Source organism: Pantherophis guttatus, chromosome 1 (assembly GCF_059756535.1).
Source record: "Pantherophis guttatus breed Tessera chromosome 1, ASM5975653v1, whole genome shotgun sequence".
NCBI lineage: Eukaryota > Metazoa > Chordata > Lepidosauria > Squamata > Colubridae > Pantherophis > Pantherophis guttatus.
Window position 1 is genome coordinate 151,774,549 of NC_142063.1, and position 15,210 is coordinate 151,789,758.

At 42.2% G+C, this 15,210-nt stretch overlaps 1 protein-coding gene across 1 annotated transcript in view; it reads right to left on the reverse strand.

The window, feature by feature from the left end:
- Positions 1-8,661: 8,661 nt before the first annotated feature.
- ABCB11 (ATP binding cassette subfamily B member 11) overlaps positions 8,662-15,210 on the reverse strand; it is an 84,427-nt gene continuing 77,878 nt past the window's right edge. The window contains exons 28-29 of the mRNA XM_034426926.3: positions 13,493-13,639; positions 8,662-11,565 (exon numbers count right to left, since the gene is read on the reverse strand). Of these exons, the coding sequence (XP_034282817.2) occupies positions 11,365-11,565; positions 13,493-13,639 (348 nt within the window). The 3' untranslated portion in view covers positions 8,662-11,364. The remainder of the gene's footprint in view (positions 11,566-13,492; positions 13,640-15,210) is intronic.

The window sequence follows — 15,210 nt, forward strand, 5'->3', positions numbered from 1 at the left end:
TGCTGATGTGAGTTAGTCAAGGTGGATCTACCCAATACCTGTTCTGCCTGGTGGGCAACATATCTGAATGCACTCGGCAGGATCCCAGATCTATATGTTCTCAAAGAGAGAATCAGCTCCAATTCGGCCTACCTTTTGGGGAACAATCAAGGTTGATGGGTGCTGCCATCTGGTGGAATTTTTAAAATCAGTGTATATATATTTTAAATTATAATTTTTAAATATATATATTTAAAACATACCGGTATATTAAATATATATTTGATAATTTTTTAAATCAGCAAATATATACCGGTAATCCCTTTTAAGGGTTTTGAAAGAGGAATTAAAACCTAGCAAGTAAACTAGTAAATACTTTAAGTAGGACAATAAATGGTTTCCTTAAAAGCATTCTACCCCTTGTATATTAAATGGCCTACACTTAAGAAAATGTTATCCAACAAGTTTTAGCTGCTTTTCAAAAAATAACTGAATATTCTACGTCCTTTATTTCTTGAATGAATAAACTAAAATATAACTGCATCATAAAACAGCATAGCTAATAGAAATAACCAATGAACAGTGGATCTAAAAGAGGATGGGAGAAAGAGACAATTGTAGTAACCGGGACATTCTCAAGTTAGGTAACAAAAACATTTTTTAGACCCTGAACACTAAAAATGGTATATAGGCTAGAGCAAAATGTGCAAAACCTTCAACCCATTTATCTCTTTAAAAGCAGAGAAGCAATAAAGGAGGTCCTTTAGTTATTTATTAAAAGCTTGCTTTGCATAGCTTTCTATGTTTCTATAAATAATTATCTGTATCGAATTAAGAAAATATTAGAATGTGCAGAAATGAATAGATTAGCATTGGCAATTAAAGGGAAGGAAGAATCTGAGTATCATAACATATGGGGGCAATTTTATCATTGTATAGAAAATGAATATGGCCAAAAGTGGTATAAAATTAAATAAATTTGGAAAGAAAATGTTTTAAGAGGAGATATATTAAACTGAAATGTAAAAGCAAAGATATATATATATATTAAGAAAATGGTGGTAAGCATTAAATGTGATGACAATGATGAGCAATGTGCATTCGTAAAGTTAAAGAAACAAAACAATAAAAGTCAAATAGGGGAACAAACAGAAAGCCAGCAAGTAAAAAAGAAATGGATGTATGCAGTGGTGGGATTCAAGTAATTTAACAACCGGTTCTCTGCCCTAATGATTTCTTCTAAGAACCAGTTTGCCAAACTGCTCAGAAAGTTAACAACCGGTTCTCCCGAAGTGGTGCAAACTGGCTGAATCCCACCACTGGATGTATGGTAAATTAAACTTCATTTCAACAATTCAAAATTCTCCCCAATGGATCTAGAACAATAGAGGTAGATTTAATTGGACCTGAAAAAGTGAATTAATGCCAACAGAAGGACATTCTGAATTCAGAGCCCAATGGAGGACTATTGTCTTAAGGACTATCACTTCATGAAGACTGTTTTTTGGTTATTGCCCTTCTTTTACCGTTACTACTTTTTTCATGCTCTTGTTTTATATAATTCTTTTAGTCTGCAAAGTGCTAAATATATACTGACAGGAAAATAATAGAAAATATACTTATTCCACTCTTCTTCTTCTTCTTCTTCTTCTTCTTCTTCTTCTTCTTCTTCTTCTTCTTCTTCTTCTTCTTCTTCTTCTTCTTCTTCTTCTTCTTCTTCTTCTTCTTCTTCTTCTTCTTCTTCTTCTTCTTGTCTAATAATGGCTGCATTTGCACTAGAGAATAACTTTACATTGTTGAGCTGCCTGGCATTTTAATTATGAGCAAATGGGCTTTCCCAAATGGGCCTATAATTGGAAGTGTTTCCAAGAACAAAGATCTCAGCTGTGATACCATGTCCAAAACCTCTTGGCATCTCATTCCCTCTAACAAGACTTCGAAGCCAAGAATTCCAAATCTTAGCTTGCTATGCAAGAGATAAACCAGACCTAATGTTTCCCAGGGCTAGCAAATGCCTAGTTTGTGTAGCTACTTCTGCTTGTAGGCAGAGCCAAGGAGGAGTGAACCTGTTGTGGCTTGTGGGCCGCTGGCCCCTCCAGCAGCCGAATCAGATGAGGCGGCGGCGTGGGAGTCAGGGTCAGCATCAAGGCAATCGGAGAGCTCTGTGGGGGGAAAGGGAATGGAGCTGTCAGAGAGAGAGAGACAGAGGCGGCGCCTGGGCCATCCATCAGCCCTCAGAGGGAGAGTCAACAGCCCCTAGGTCTGGAGGTGGCTGATGAGGAAGAGGAGGAACAGATGGGTCCAGTGCCTGATGTGCAGATGTGCAGAAGGCAGAGGAGAGGAGAGCAGTGGAAATCTGTGGGTCAATCCTTGGGATGGAAGAGCCACCGCTGCTAGCGAAGTCCCACCCTAGCTCTGGGGATAAAGGGCAGGGGGCGGAGATAGGTGTGGCAGACAACTATTCATCCCCATGCTGGGCAGACTGCTGTGAGAGTGAAAGAGACTTTTTGCTGGGGCTCCTGAAGTTCCTTATAAAGGGACCATTTATTTAACTACAGAGGGTTTGTCGTGTTTGGGGGGCCAGGTCAGAAGAGAACCTGGTTCATTACCAAACAGGCTTATCACTTTGTGTGAGCTCAGCAATGACGACAGCAAAGAAATGAACCCAGGAAATGTTACTTTTTTTGCCTCTTTCAACACACCATTGCAGAAAAGTCTTTGTGAGAACAGCCTCTAGGACAATCTTTCTCAACCTTGGCAGTTTAATGATAAGTGGACTTCCACTCTCAGAATTCGAGAAGTTGATATCCACGTATCTTGAAGTTGCTATGGTTGAGAAACACTGCACCAGGCAACAAAGAAGAGAGGGAACAATCAAAAATTGATTAGCATTCAGTTTGGGTTACCACATTATAAAAAAAGATGTTGAGACTTTGAAAAAAAAATGCAAAAAAGGGCAGCTAAGATGATTAAGGGCCTGCAGATTTAAACATATGAAGAATGGTTGTTGGAATTCGGTATGTCTAGTTTAATGAAAAGAAGGACTGGGGTGACATGATAGCAGTGTTCCAATATCTCAGGGGCTGCCACAAAGAAGAGGGAGTCAAGCTATTCTTCAAAGCACCTGAGGGCAGGACAAGAAGCAATGGATGGAAACTAATCAAGGAGAGAAGCAGCTTAGAAGGAAGAAGAAATGTCCCAACAGTGAGAACAATCAACCAGTGGAACAGCTTGCCTTCAGAAGTTGTGGGTGCTTCTTCACTGGAGGCTTTTAAGAAGAGATGAACAGCCACTTGTCTGAAATGGTATAGGGCCGTGATGGCGAACCTATGGCACGGGTGCCACAGTTGGCACATGGAGCTATATCAATGGGCATGCGAGCCGTGCCATAGCTCACCTCCAGCGTGCATGCGAGCGCTAGCCAGCTGACTTTTGGGCCTTCTGGTCCCACCGGAAGTTGGGAAGTGGGCTGTTTCTGGCCTCTGGAGGGCCTCCGGGGGGTGGGGGAGGCCATTTTCGCCCTCCCCAGGCTCCTAGAAAGCCTCTGGAGCCTGGGGAGGGTGAAAAACAGGCCTACTGGACCATCACGCCATCGCGTGTTAAAAGCAGGGGGGAGCATGGGAGGGCACACACGCAAGCACGGGCCGCATTGAATTATGGGTGTGGGCACACACGTGGGCAACCTCCCCGCACTCCCCCCGCTTTTGGCACACGACGGCAAAAAGATTAGCCATCACTGGTATTGGGTCTCTTGTCTGTGGAGACTCTTAGTCATCCAGGTCCCAAAGGTGCTTTTCAAGAAGCAACTGGACTTTCTGGTTTTTCTTTGAAGATGTTTCGCTTCTCACCCAAGAAGCTCTGAAGGGTCTCTTGCTTGAGCAAGAGGTTGAACTAGAAGACCTCAGGTCCCTTCTAGCTCTTTCCTGTACGAGCAAGCCTTGATTAGATGAAGCATACAGTGTATTCAGGCTGCTCCAGTTATCCTCTCATTCTGAGTAAATGGCTATCCAAGAGCAAGCCTTTTCAGTAATATCTCCTCAGCTTTGTGATGTCCTCCTCAAGAAGGTAGGCCTGGTGCCCTTCACATTATCTTCTTAGCAGTGGGCAAAGATCTTTTTCCCCCCTTCCCTGGCTTTTGTCTAAAAGGTTGATAAACATGTATTCATTTGTTTATTCAATTTATATAGCTGCCGTCTCATATATATGACTCTGGGCAACTCACACCAGGGATGAAATGCTACTGGTTCACACCAGTTTGGGTGAACTGGTAGTAATAAAAACTATCGGGTCAGGCGAACCAGTAGTAAAAAAATGCAACCAGTTCGTCTGGTGTGCTGCACAATTTATATTCGCTAGGAAGCAGGAAATCCTGCTTTCTAGCGAATCTAAATCGCTGTTCCCCCCCTTGCTGTTCTACTTACTTCTTAAGCTTCCTTTTTCAGTGCTGCACAGTAGTGCCTGTGGTGTGCATGCATGTGAAGCAGGGGTGGGTTCTACTTACCTTTACTACCGGTTCGCAATGGGAGCGCGCACGCAATGGGAAGCTTTTGCGCATGCACAGATCACCCATGATGACGTTGTAGCGGGTGGGTGGAGCCTCCCACTGGTTTTACTACCAGTTCTATAGAAGCGGACCGAACTGGGAGCAACCCACCACTGGCATGAAGCGCACGTTTGGTGTGCACTGCGCATGCGCGCACAGCAAATCAGTGGCAGACCTCGGAGGATTTCACCACCGACTCACACACTGATAAACAGATGTTATTGCTGTTTTTACATTATCGCTACCTCTTTCTTATTTCATCGCTTATGTATTTTAAAGAATATTTTAATCATTTTATTCTTTCCCAGTATTTTAATCTACCATTTTCATTATTTGAATTTTTTTTTAAACTTCTTCAACATTTTTTAGTGGGAAGCAGCAAAGAAATGCTTTAAATAATGTATTGTGACTAGCAAATATCATTTGGGAACAGCCAGCTTCTAACCTCTTTGTTACTGCTTATATATTCTTACTGTTGGCGCTCATACTTTAAAGGCATGGCTCAACTAAGTGATGAACGTTGTCATATTGGCAATTTTAAATTTGGAATAAAAATATAAAGCTTTAATTACTTCTGCTGGGAGCAATTATTAATGTATTTCTCCCAGCCTGTATAGCGGCAGGTGAAATTAATTAGAAGAGTGCAGATCAGAATTAATTAATTAGAAGTGTTAGATATTGGGTGAAAATTGGGCTACAGAAATCTGACTTTTTAAAAAAAGTTTTTCTGGCTGCAAAGCTCTAAGTGAGTGGTAGATAGCAGCAAAGAAAGACAAGAAGTCTTAACATTTGCCTCTCATCTAGTGACATCACCAACCAATAAGAAAAATGCACTCTTGAATCTTAAACTTAAAAGTCCTTTGCAATGAATCTGCCACCAAGGATATAAATGGACAACATATTATTTCAAGAACTTCTACTACAGCAGGTGTCGGTAACGTGTGGCTCCCGAGCCACCTGCGGCTCTTTCGTCCCCCTGCTGTGGCTCCCTGTCGGATGACTGGCCCCGCCCCTCACCCTCCCAGTCACTGCTCATGTGGCCTGAGAAGGTAAGGGTGATGGCAGGATTGGAAACTCACTCCATATTCCAGAATGGGAGGGAAGCGCCCTTGTTCTTGCTTCTCATCTAGCGGGCACTTCTTCTGGCATTTCTTGGTGCTGCGTGCACCTCGGTCGCTCGGGGAGACACACGGCTTTCTCTTCAACCCGAGACACTGGCTCGGCCCGGCTGCGACCAATGCTCCACATTGTAGAGGAGGAGGGGAAGCTGTCTCCCCCATTGTGAAGCGCGCTAAATTTAAGTGTGCTGCACAAGGCACTGTGAGAGCAGTGAGCAGGCCGTGGAGGTAGTGAGAGCAGCAGCATCAGCCGCAGCTGGGCCAGGCCAGAGCTCTACACTTGCAACTTGCTTTCGCCACCTCCATGTTGAGTTGGCCACGCCCACCTAGGTTTTGTGGCTCCCAGTGTTTTCTTTTCTGTGGTAAACAGGTCCAAATGGCTCTTTGAATGTTTAAGGTTGCAGACCCCTGTACTACAGGCTTTTATTTCTACTAATTAAGTAGAGCAAGGGGAATGGAACTTATCTGAGGTACTCAATCTTAGTAGTTTTTAAACTATTTCAGGTGTCTATGTGTTGGCTATAGGGTGGTCATAATTCGGAATTTCCAGAAAGACTGTAGACTTTACAAGACTTATTATCAGCTATTAGAGGATTTGAAATAACTGTTCCATCTTAAGTAATTGGGACAAAGATGATATGGATGACAATGATCAGTAAGAGCATCTTTTATTTCAATAGTAAGGCAAATTTTTGAATCCTTGGAAACTTCGTATAATACAGAATGGGGCTGTGCTAAGTTCAGATCTTTTAGAATGTTGTTGATTTCTACATTTTTTTTTAAAAAAAAGCATTTTGTTTAACCAAAAAATGACTGTCATCAAAGTGGAATTAATCAAAATGGCATCCAGCAGCCACTTTATGACTGATGAAAAATGTTTTCTTTTCTGGAGGATTTTGTTTGGATATCATCTATATCTATAAATCATCTATATGGATAGCATCTATATCTATAAACCAAACAAAGTGTGGTTTTTCCCAATGGTGACTGTAAACATAGTCTTCAGATTTTATTTTTTATTTTGACTATGTGAAGCAAAAATAATTGCTTCTTTAAGAATTGCACTTCCTGATTTTTCAGGAAGCCTATTCTAATGGTCTATATTTTGCAGCTATTTTTTCCCCCTTTTAAAATCCTACTTGTATTTCAGTGTTCTCCCTGGCTTCTCCCAACTGTACAATGGAAAGTACAAATGGGGCATACTGTATATATTAAACCTCTCTTAAATAGCCTCACATTTTGAATGCCATAGTTTAGTAATGTTCAGCTCCTGAATGCAGCTGAATCAATATTAAATGAATACGTAGACCAAATAACCCAAAACAATGGTTACACATACAATCTTTCCGGATTTAATTCGTCGGCAAGAAGGTTTGCAGGGATAGCTGACATCATCAGTCCACCCTTTTAAACAAAATACCTACAGGATACCGAGCCTTCGATGTGTGAGAGACAAAATCAGCCCCTGCTATTTTGCTACTTGAAGCAAAGGGGGAAACACACTACAAGTGGCAGGAATGTCACCTCGTGAATCTAATTTGCAATGCATGGAAAGTTCTAGCTTGGAGCAAGGGATTTAGGAACTACTGTTGAGTTGTGGAAGTTGCAATCCCAATTATTTTCCCCTGTTAATCGTCCTCTCTATAAATGGCTAATAGCCACCCAAGGGGATTCTAGTTTTTAATTTAATATTCCCTTTTTGGCTACACAAATGTTTCCCAGTGAGGTGGCAAAGTGTTGCCGTGGGTATTAAGATTTGGGAGTTGCCAAGTAATATTTAAAGGGGTACACGAGGAGATGTTCCAGCTGATGATAACCCCTATAATTAATGTTTGTTTTAAACCCTTTCACTTAAGGCAGCACCCAGCTAAGCTTCTACTGTGACTTGTCCCCCTCTTCAATTGTCTGAGCTTTTAAGGAGTAAGGACCACTCAAGGTCAGGACCATTGCTTTGCTTAGATAGGGTTAGCCTTCAGAAACTTCATGGGGAAAAAAGTTGGAGAAACTTACTTTTGCTCTGCTTAAGGCAGGGGTGTCAAACTCGATTTCATTGAGGGCCGCAACAGGGTTGTGTTTGACCTGGGGGTGGGGGGCAGGGTAGGCATGGCCAGCTAGATGTCACTCGTGTCAGGGGCACCTGTGGTAGTCAAAGGCTAATGCAGGACTTCCCTCAGACCCTCTCTCACTCTCATTATAGTTTGTTTGTTTGTTTGTTTGTTTGTTTGTTTATTTATTTCCTTCCTTCCTTCCTTCCTTCCTTCCTTCTTCTTTTTCCTCCCCTCTTCTCTCTTCATTCTTTCTTTTTCCTTCCCCTCTTTCCTTATTTTTCTTTCCTTGCTCTCTTCCCGTCTTTCCTTCTTTGTCTTTCCTCTTTCCCTTTCTCCTTTCCTATCCCTTCTTGCATGCTCAAATGCAAAAGGGAAAACATTTCTCATTTTGTTTTGTTTTTAGTTTGTTTCGCTAGCCCACCGCCAGTGAAAACAGAACGGGGGGGGCATGCACGGCCCCTTGGGCCTCATTTTTGACTGCAAAGGCCTCCTGCAGCCCTCTGCCAGCGAAAACGGAGCTATGAGTTCAGTCCTCCTTTAGACATGAAACCATCTGGGTGATCTTGAGCCAGTCCCTCTCTCTCTGCCCTAGGAAGGAGGCAATGACAAACAACTCCTGAAACCTTGCCAAGAAAACTCCAGGGGCTTGTCCAGGCAGATGCCGGCAATCAACACTGACATGAAAACACATGTAAAACAAATCTATACACTTTATACACTGGCTACCAGGGAAATAAAATTCCATCGAACAATTTGATAAGCACTGTCTGACATTTTGCTATAAAATCTAGTCATTTGGAAGAGGAAGACTTGGGGACAAAAATATCCATATGGCAGCTCTACATGAAACAATCAAAAAACAAAACAACAGCATTAGGTGCTAAAAGGTTCATAGCTGGATGAAGGATACAAAGGTAGGAACTGTAACTGCTTAAATTAAAAATTAAACTAGAATTTAAAAAAAACAACAGCATTAGGTGCTAAAAGGTTCATAGCTGGATGAAGGATACAAAGGTAGGAATTGTAACTGCTTAAATTAAAACTGAAATTAGTATTTATGGAGCCAGTTAGATAAATGGCCAACTGAAAAGCATCAATGTGACTTGATGGTCCAGTCTTGATCTTGGCTGTGTCTTTGCTTCTTTGTCCTCATAAAAACAGCTCCCGAATGTTAGAGCTTCACACCTTGACCTGCTGCATTTTTTATTGTTTTAGGTACTCCATGAACAAGCCACCTTCCTCACCTCCAAGGGGTATTTGCCTTTATCAGTCTTTTTCAATCCCCTTTATTCACAAGATTCCAATTTCTGCAGCACTGACAGAAACAACCCTGTTGATTTTCCAGTTTCCCTCTGGTTTATGGGTCTACACCAGTGGTGGATTGCCCCCGGTTGCACCGGTTCTATAGAACCAGTAGTAAAACCAGAGGGAGGCTCCGCCCACCGACCCCGACATCATCAAAATGCTTCTGCGCGTGCATGACCCCGCTGCGAACTGGTAGTAAAGGTAAGTAGAACCCATCCCTGGTCTACACAGGTACAGGCTTTAGCACGGAGCATGGCTTTGCGATGGGTTTAGGACAACTTGCTGCAGCCAAGTCACTGCGGCCAATTTGCCACAGGACAACTCATCACAGCCGACTTGCTGTGGAACAACTTGTCATGGAACAAGATTTACACTAATACTGAAGAAACAGTGGAACAGAATCATTAAAGAAAGGATGCAAAAAGAGGAACAAAATGAACTGTGAATGAGAAAAACTAAAATAATCCTTTTAATTATTTTAAATAATTAAATTGAATTGTCAGATTGTCCCATGAAGAGTTGGCGGCTGTGCCTTGTCCTGTGACAAGTTGGCCATGGCAAGTTGTTCCATCCCGTTTTGAGATAAGGGGACCTTGACAAAGAAGTTTTGGCCACTATGGAATGAGCTCCGGCAGTAGAATGCAAGTTCTTGTATATAAATGATTCTGGTCTGGTTCATAAGGATCTCCTGGTTAAGGATGTAAGACAGCAAGACTCTGAAAGGCCCTTAGGAATCCACTGACAAAGTAGATTCAGCTGCTTTGGATAAAGGGATTCAATAAAGTACAACTGCTTGATTTAGTAACAGTCTTTACCATCTGCTTACACTATTTCTCAAGCATGATTTAATCTCCCGCTGAATTTCTCTGTGCACGTTAAAAGTAGCAGGGCTGCATTGCTGTTTAATTCTCTGAGTTTTTATTCTTTTCCTGCTATTGTTTCTTTCTGTCCTATACGCAGTGATCAGGCTTTCTCCATCAAATATCCTTTAATGGGACACTCATCTAACAAGCGAGATGCATTCAATCTACTTACTGTAGGTGCTGGATTAGTGGGCAGTAATATACATTAATAAATGTATTATTTTGTAAAGAGTTCGGGGGTTTTTCCTGCAAAAGAAATGACGACCCTTTGGGAAATTGCAATGGCTAATTGTCTCACTGGCAGTGAATAGAATAATTGTATTTTGTAATCTGGCCAAAGTGCTTTGAACACTACGTAGAGAACCATTACACACAGAATTGTATACATAAGAGAGTCCCTAGAGATTCGCAGAGTCAGGTTTCAATATTGCTCTTTTATGGATGTAAGAATCAGCGTCTGGTATTTCCCCATCATAATGGTGAATACGTCCTTCTCTCTTGCAGCACCTGCCCTCTGGAGCGAGGGTCCCCCAAGATGTGGGTGGTCCCCCACTCTACTGTTGTTTAGAAGCTAGGAGGACCAGGCTCTTTGGTAAGGGAGGTCTTTGGTAAGGGAGAGAGAGATCCCTCACTTCATCGCTCTTGCCATCCTTTATCTTCATTTTCTTCATTTTTATTGATTTCATTGTCATTTCTTTGATTGTTGTGAACCACCCAGAATCATTGAGAGCGAGATGATGATGATGATGATGATGATGGAGCAGTAGGAAATATAGTTCAATGCCACCATTTGCATTGAATGCTGAACAGAACCTCCCTCTGGATCCACAACGAAGTTCATTAGGCTTCTTTGATATTGCAAATGCAGGAGCAATGGAAATAGATATAAAAATAACTTATGGAGACTTTGTGATTGAAAAGGTTCCTGAGCACTCTTCCTGTATAATCTCACTTCTCCAGTAGATGGCTGCCATTTTCTTCACAACAGTTGCAGTGGTTCCAATATCTCAGGGGCTGCCACAAAGAAGAGGGAGTCAAGCTATTCGCCAAAGCAACTGAGGGCAGGACAAGAAGCATTGGGTGGAAACTAATCAAGGATAGATGCAACTTAGAACTAAGGAGAAATTTCTTGACAGTTAGAACAATTAATCAGTGAAACAACTTGCCTCTAAAAGTTGTGAATGCTCCAACACTGGAAGTTTTTAAGAAGATGTTGGATAACCATTTGTCTGAAGTGGTGTAGGGTTTCCTGCCTAAGCAGGGGGTTGGACTAGAAGACCTCCAAGGTCCCTTCCAACTCTGTTATTCTGTTATATAATGGTTTGAGAGAACAGCTCAGTCAAAAGCTGGCCTTCGGAGCTTCACTTTCTTGATTAAAGTGGTTGTGCCAGCATAGGTGCATCGTTCTATATCACAGCACAGTCATCTTTTGCTGGTTGATATGTTCATAATGGTTTTAGCACGTCCCTTAAGAAAATGAACACAATCTCCACAGGGAGTGCAGAAGCTCAGCTAATGGGTGCCCCCGTGGTGACCAGTTTATAGTATGCCCCTTCCTGGGCCATCAGTTCTTCATGTGTGCCCTTCTCAATGATGACTCCCTGAGACATGACAGCGATGATGTCCGAATTCTGAATGGTGGACAAGCGGTGCGCAATGACGATGCAGGTCCTGCCTTCTCGAGCTTTGTCCAGGGCAGCCTGCACAGTCTGAAGGGAAAAGTGAAAAAGAGAAAGAGAAGGAGTCTTTACATGGTCATCATGACAAGTTATATTAATACGAATATAGGTCACTTTGTTTTGGGAAAGGCATTGATCAACTCAGTTTAGTTGTGTCGAAAACCCTCCCCAACCATTCAGTGAATTCAAAGAGGAGGAGAACATACAGTAAGAGCTCCTACAGTCCACAACTCCAGTCTCCATGGTCACGTGTGGGATTAAGCAATAACTTGCAAGCACGGCAAATCTGCTTCTGCTTCCATGAATTCAGTGTGCAAGCTGCCAGGGACAGGTATCAATACACTCGGCTCCTCAGAGCTGTAATTCTCTCAGCAGTCCAGAAAAGTTTGGAAAACAGGACATGGAGCAGTTGGCTGCTGCCCTATCATTTCTCAAATCTTCCCTGGATCTCAACTTTCCCCTTAGCTTCTTGGTGGACTAGAAGGCATTCAGAGGCCATCAATTTTGGAATATTGGCAACAGCAGAGATATGTACTTAAGCATCACCAGATGGATCAAACTGTGACTAAAATGGAGCAACTTGGCAGAGATGCAACAGACTCCAATATATTCCAATGGCAAATCCATCGATAAATTCTTCACCCAGGATGTTAACAAAAGTTAAGCTTGGATACTATCATAGTAGAGTTGTAACATGACTCTAGAAACATGGCCTTTGGTACTTGCCTTCTTTACAGTGGTGGAAGTCTGTAAAGGTCCAATCTGTGCCATTTTTTTCAGAGAGGTAGACCATGATTTATTGCTACTGTCATCAAAGGGCAAAGTTGGCTCTGATGGATTTAGAAGAAGCCATCTACATGCTGCTGTGTTGATTCCATACATTGAATTCTCACTACACACTAACTACTTGAGCTAGGTATATGGTGGCTAAAGGTGATTGGGCCATTCAAGGTGTCGTATAAATGTAGCCTGAGTTTGCAGTTGGGGGAATTTCTTGGATTCAATGATATCTGTAACAGCCATGTTGGTAAGTGTGCCTTTTTTACTTTCTTCAACTACCTTCTCAATTGTTGACTCTATACAATGAGTGTATTGTACTGTACTTTACCTACTGCACGTGTGCATTCAGACTCAGTTACAATTTAAAGCCCTTTTTAATTTTCATACCCACAAATAGCCTCCAAATAACAATGAAGTGAGTACATCCTTTCCTTCCCTCCTTTTAAGACTGAGATTTTATATCCAGTTCAGTGGTGAAATTCAATTTTTTTTACTACCGGTTCTATGGGCGTGGCTTGGTGGGCATGGCATAGTGGGTGTGGCAGGGGAAGGATACTGCAAAATCTCCATTCCCACCCTACTCCAGGGGAAGGATACTGCAAAATCCCCATTTCTCCCCACTTCAGGGGGAAGGATATTGCAAAATCTCCATTCCCACCCCACTCTTCGGCCAGCCAGAGGTAGTATTTGCTGGTTCTCCAAACTACTCATAATTTCCACTACCGGTTCTCTAGAACCTGTCAGAACCTGCTAGATTTCACCCCTGATCTAGTTACTTGAGACTAAGTTGCTTTTGAACTCAACAGCAAGTGATTGCATGAATATACTGTATATTCTCAATGCTCCATTAAGTGTATTTTAGTTATCTGATATCTGAACTCATAAAATTATTTTAGAGCCCATTTGGTATAGTAGTGAATAGAAGTGCTGGCCTAAAACCCAGGAGACCATGAGTTCTAGTTCCACCTTAGGCATGAAATCTGGACTTTGATCAGTCCCCCTCAGCCCACCCACCTCACAGAGGAAGGAGTATGTTAAATATGGTCTCCAACTTGAGTTACTTATAAAGGTGGGGATTTTTTTTTAAAAAAAATCTAATAACGAAATTAATAAAATAATAAAAGGCAAATGTTTTTGCTCCTTGATACTCAGCATTTCTTTCCCTAGATCCATTTACCTGTTCACTTTCTGTATCCAGTGCAGAAGTGGCTTCATCCAGTAATAAGATCTTAGGGTCTCGAACAATGGCTCGTGCGATGGCAATGCGCTGCTTTTGCCCTCGAGACAGTAGAGACCCCTGAGCCCCAACATTGGTTTCATATTGCTGAAAAAAAAAGAAAAAAAAAAGAAAAAAACCCCAATATTTATTGGCTCGCTGATTTTGTTTACCACAAGAACAAAAAAATACAATTAGGGTGGTGAGAAAATGAAGCTACTTCATTGCTTTTATTCTAACATTCTTTTATTTTATGGGAGGAGAAACCTTCAATTAAGAAGCAAACCGGAAAATGCCTTGTGTTATTATTACCGTAAGTCTGTGTTGATTTTTTGTATTGAAATTGGGTCTTTTTAGTTCAGGGGTGTCAAACTGGATTTCTTCAAGGGCTGGATCAGCATTATAGTTGTCCCCCACAGGCCAGCTGGGGGTGGGTGGGTGGGTGGGGGAGACAGGACAGACAGCAGATGGGACAACTACCTGGACAGCTTCCTGCAGCACTCTGCTGGCCAAAATGGGGCACAGGGTGGGCTGCACGCACACACACACCCTTGCCCCATTTTCGTTAGCAGAGGCACCATGGGCTGGTCCTTTGCTATTTCCAGGCCGACCCCGTGGGCCAGATCTAAGCACCCCGCGGGCTGCATCTGTCCCTCAGGCCTTGAGTTTGACTCTCCTGTTTTAGTTGAATGCTTTATAAGTAAGCCTTGGAAAGTTACTGAGTGATTTTTTTAGAAAATGAATAGATTTATATTATTAGATAGAATGAGCTTTAGCTCAACCAGGGTAAAAGTTATCCAAAAGATTCTACAGTCGCAGAGATTCTACAGCCACAGCAAGTGACAGCGGCTAGCTGATCATGGAAATAATGAAGCAAATCAGGACTGGTTACCTCTTCGATGGGAGACCACCAGGAGACCCCATGGCTGGAGTATAGACCATGCAGTTCACAATGTGGCCTTGACTGAGGTCAGAGGCTAAGCGGAGTTTGTCCCGATTAATACTTTAATGGGAAACCATCAAAAAGGCACATAGCTGTAGTCTCTGGTCAACTAAAGGGCTCCTTTGCTTTATTAACAAGACATTTTTATCCCGCCAATCACAACAGGCAGGATTTTGGTTCCCATATTATCCTCACAACTACCCTGTGAGAGATTAAACTAAGAGTGTGGCTCGGGGTGAAATGCTCCCGGTTCGGACCGGATCACCCGATCCGGTAGCAATGGAGGTGGGTGGTTCAGAGAACTGGTAGCAAAAATCCCTGCCCCCCCATACTCAGCTGAGCTGCACAATCATTAGAGGCTTTTTTTTTTTTTACTTTTAAAAGCATTTTTTCTACAACCTCTTCAGCTGAAAAAATGCTTTTAAAAGTAAAAAAAAAAAAAAAAAAACCTCTGACGATCCAAGCTGAGTTGCCTGATCGGCAGAGGCTTTTTTTCTTTTAAATGCCTCTGACGATCCAAGCTGAGTTGCCTGATCGGCAGAGGCTTTTTAAATGCCTCGGCAGAGGCATTTAAAAGAAAAAAAGCCTTTTTTTTCTTTTAAAAGCCTCTGACAATCCAAGATGAGTTGCGTGATCATTAGAGGCATTTAAAAGAAAAAAAGCCTCTGCTGATCAGGCAACTCAGCTGGGATCATCAGAGCCTTTTGAAAGCATTTTTTTACAACCTCTTCGCCAA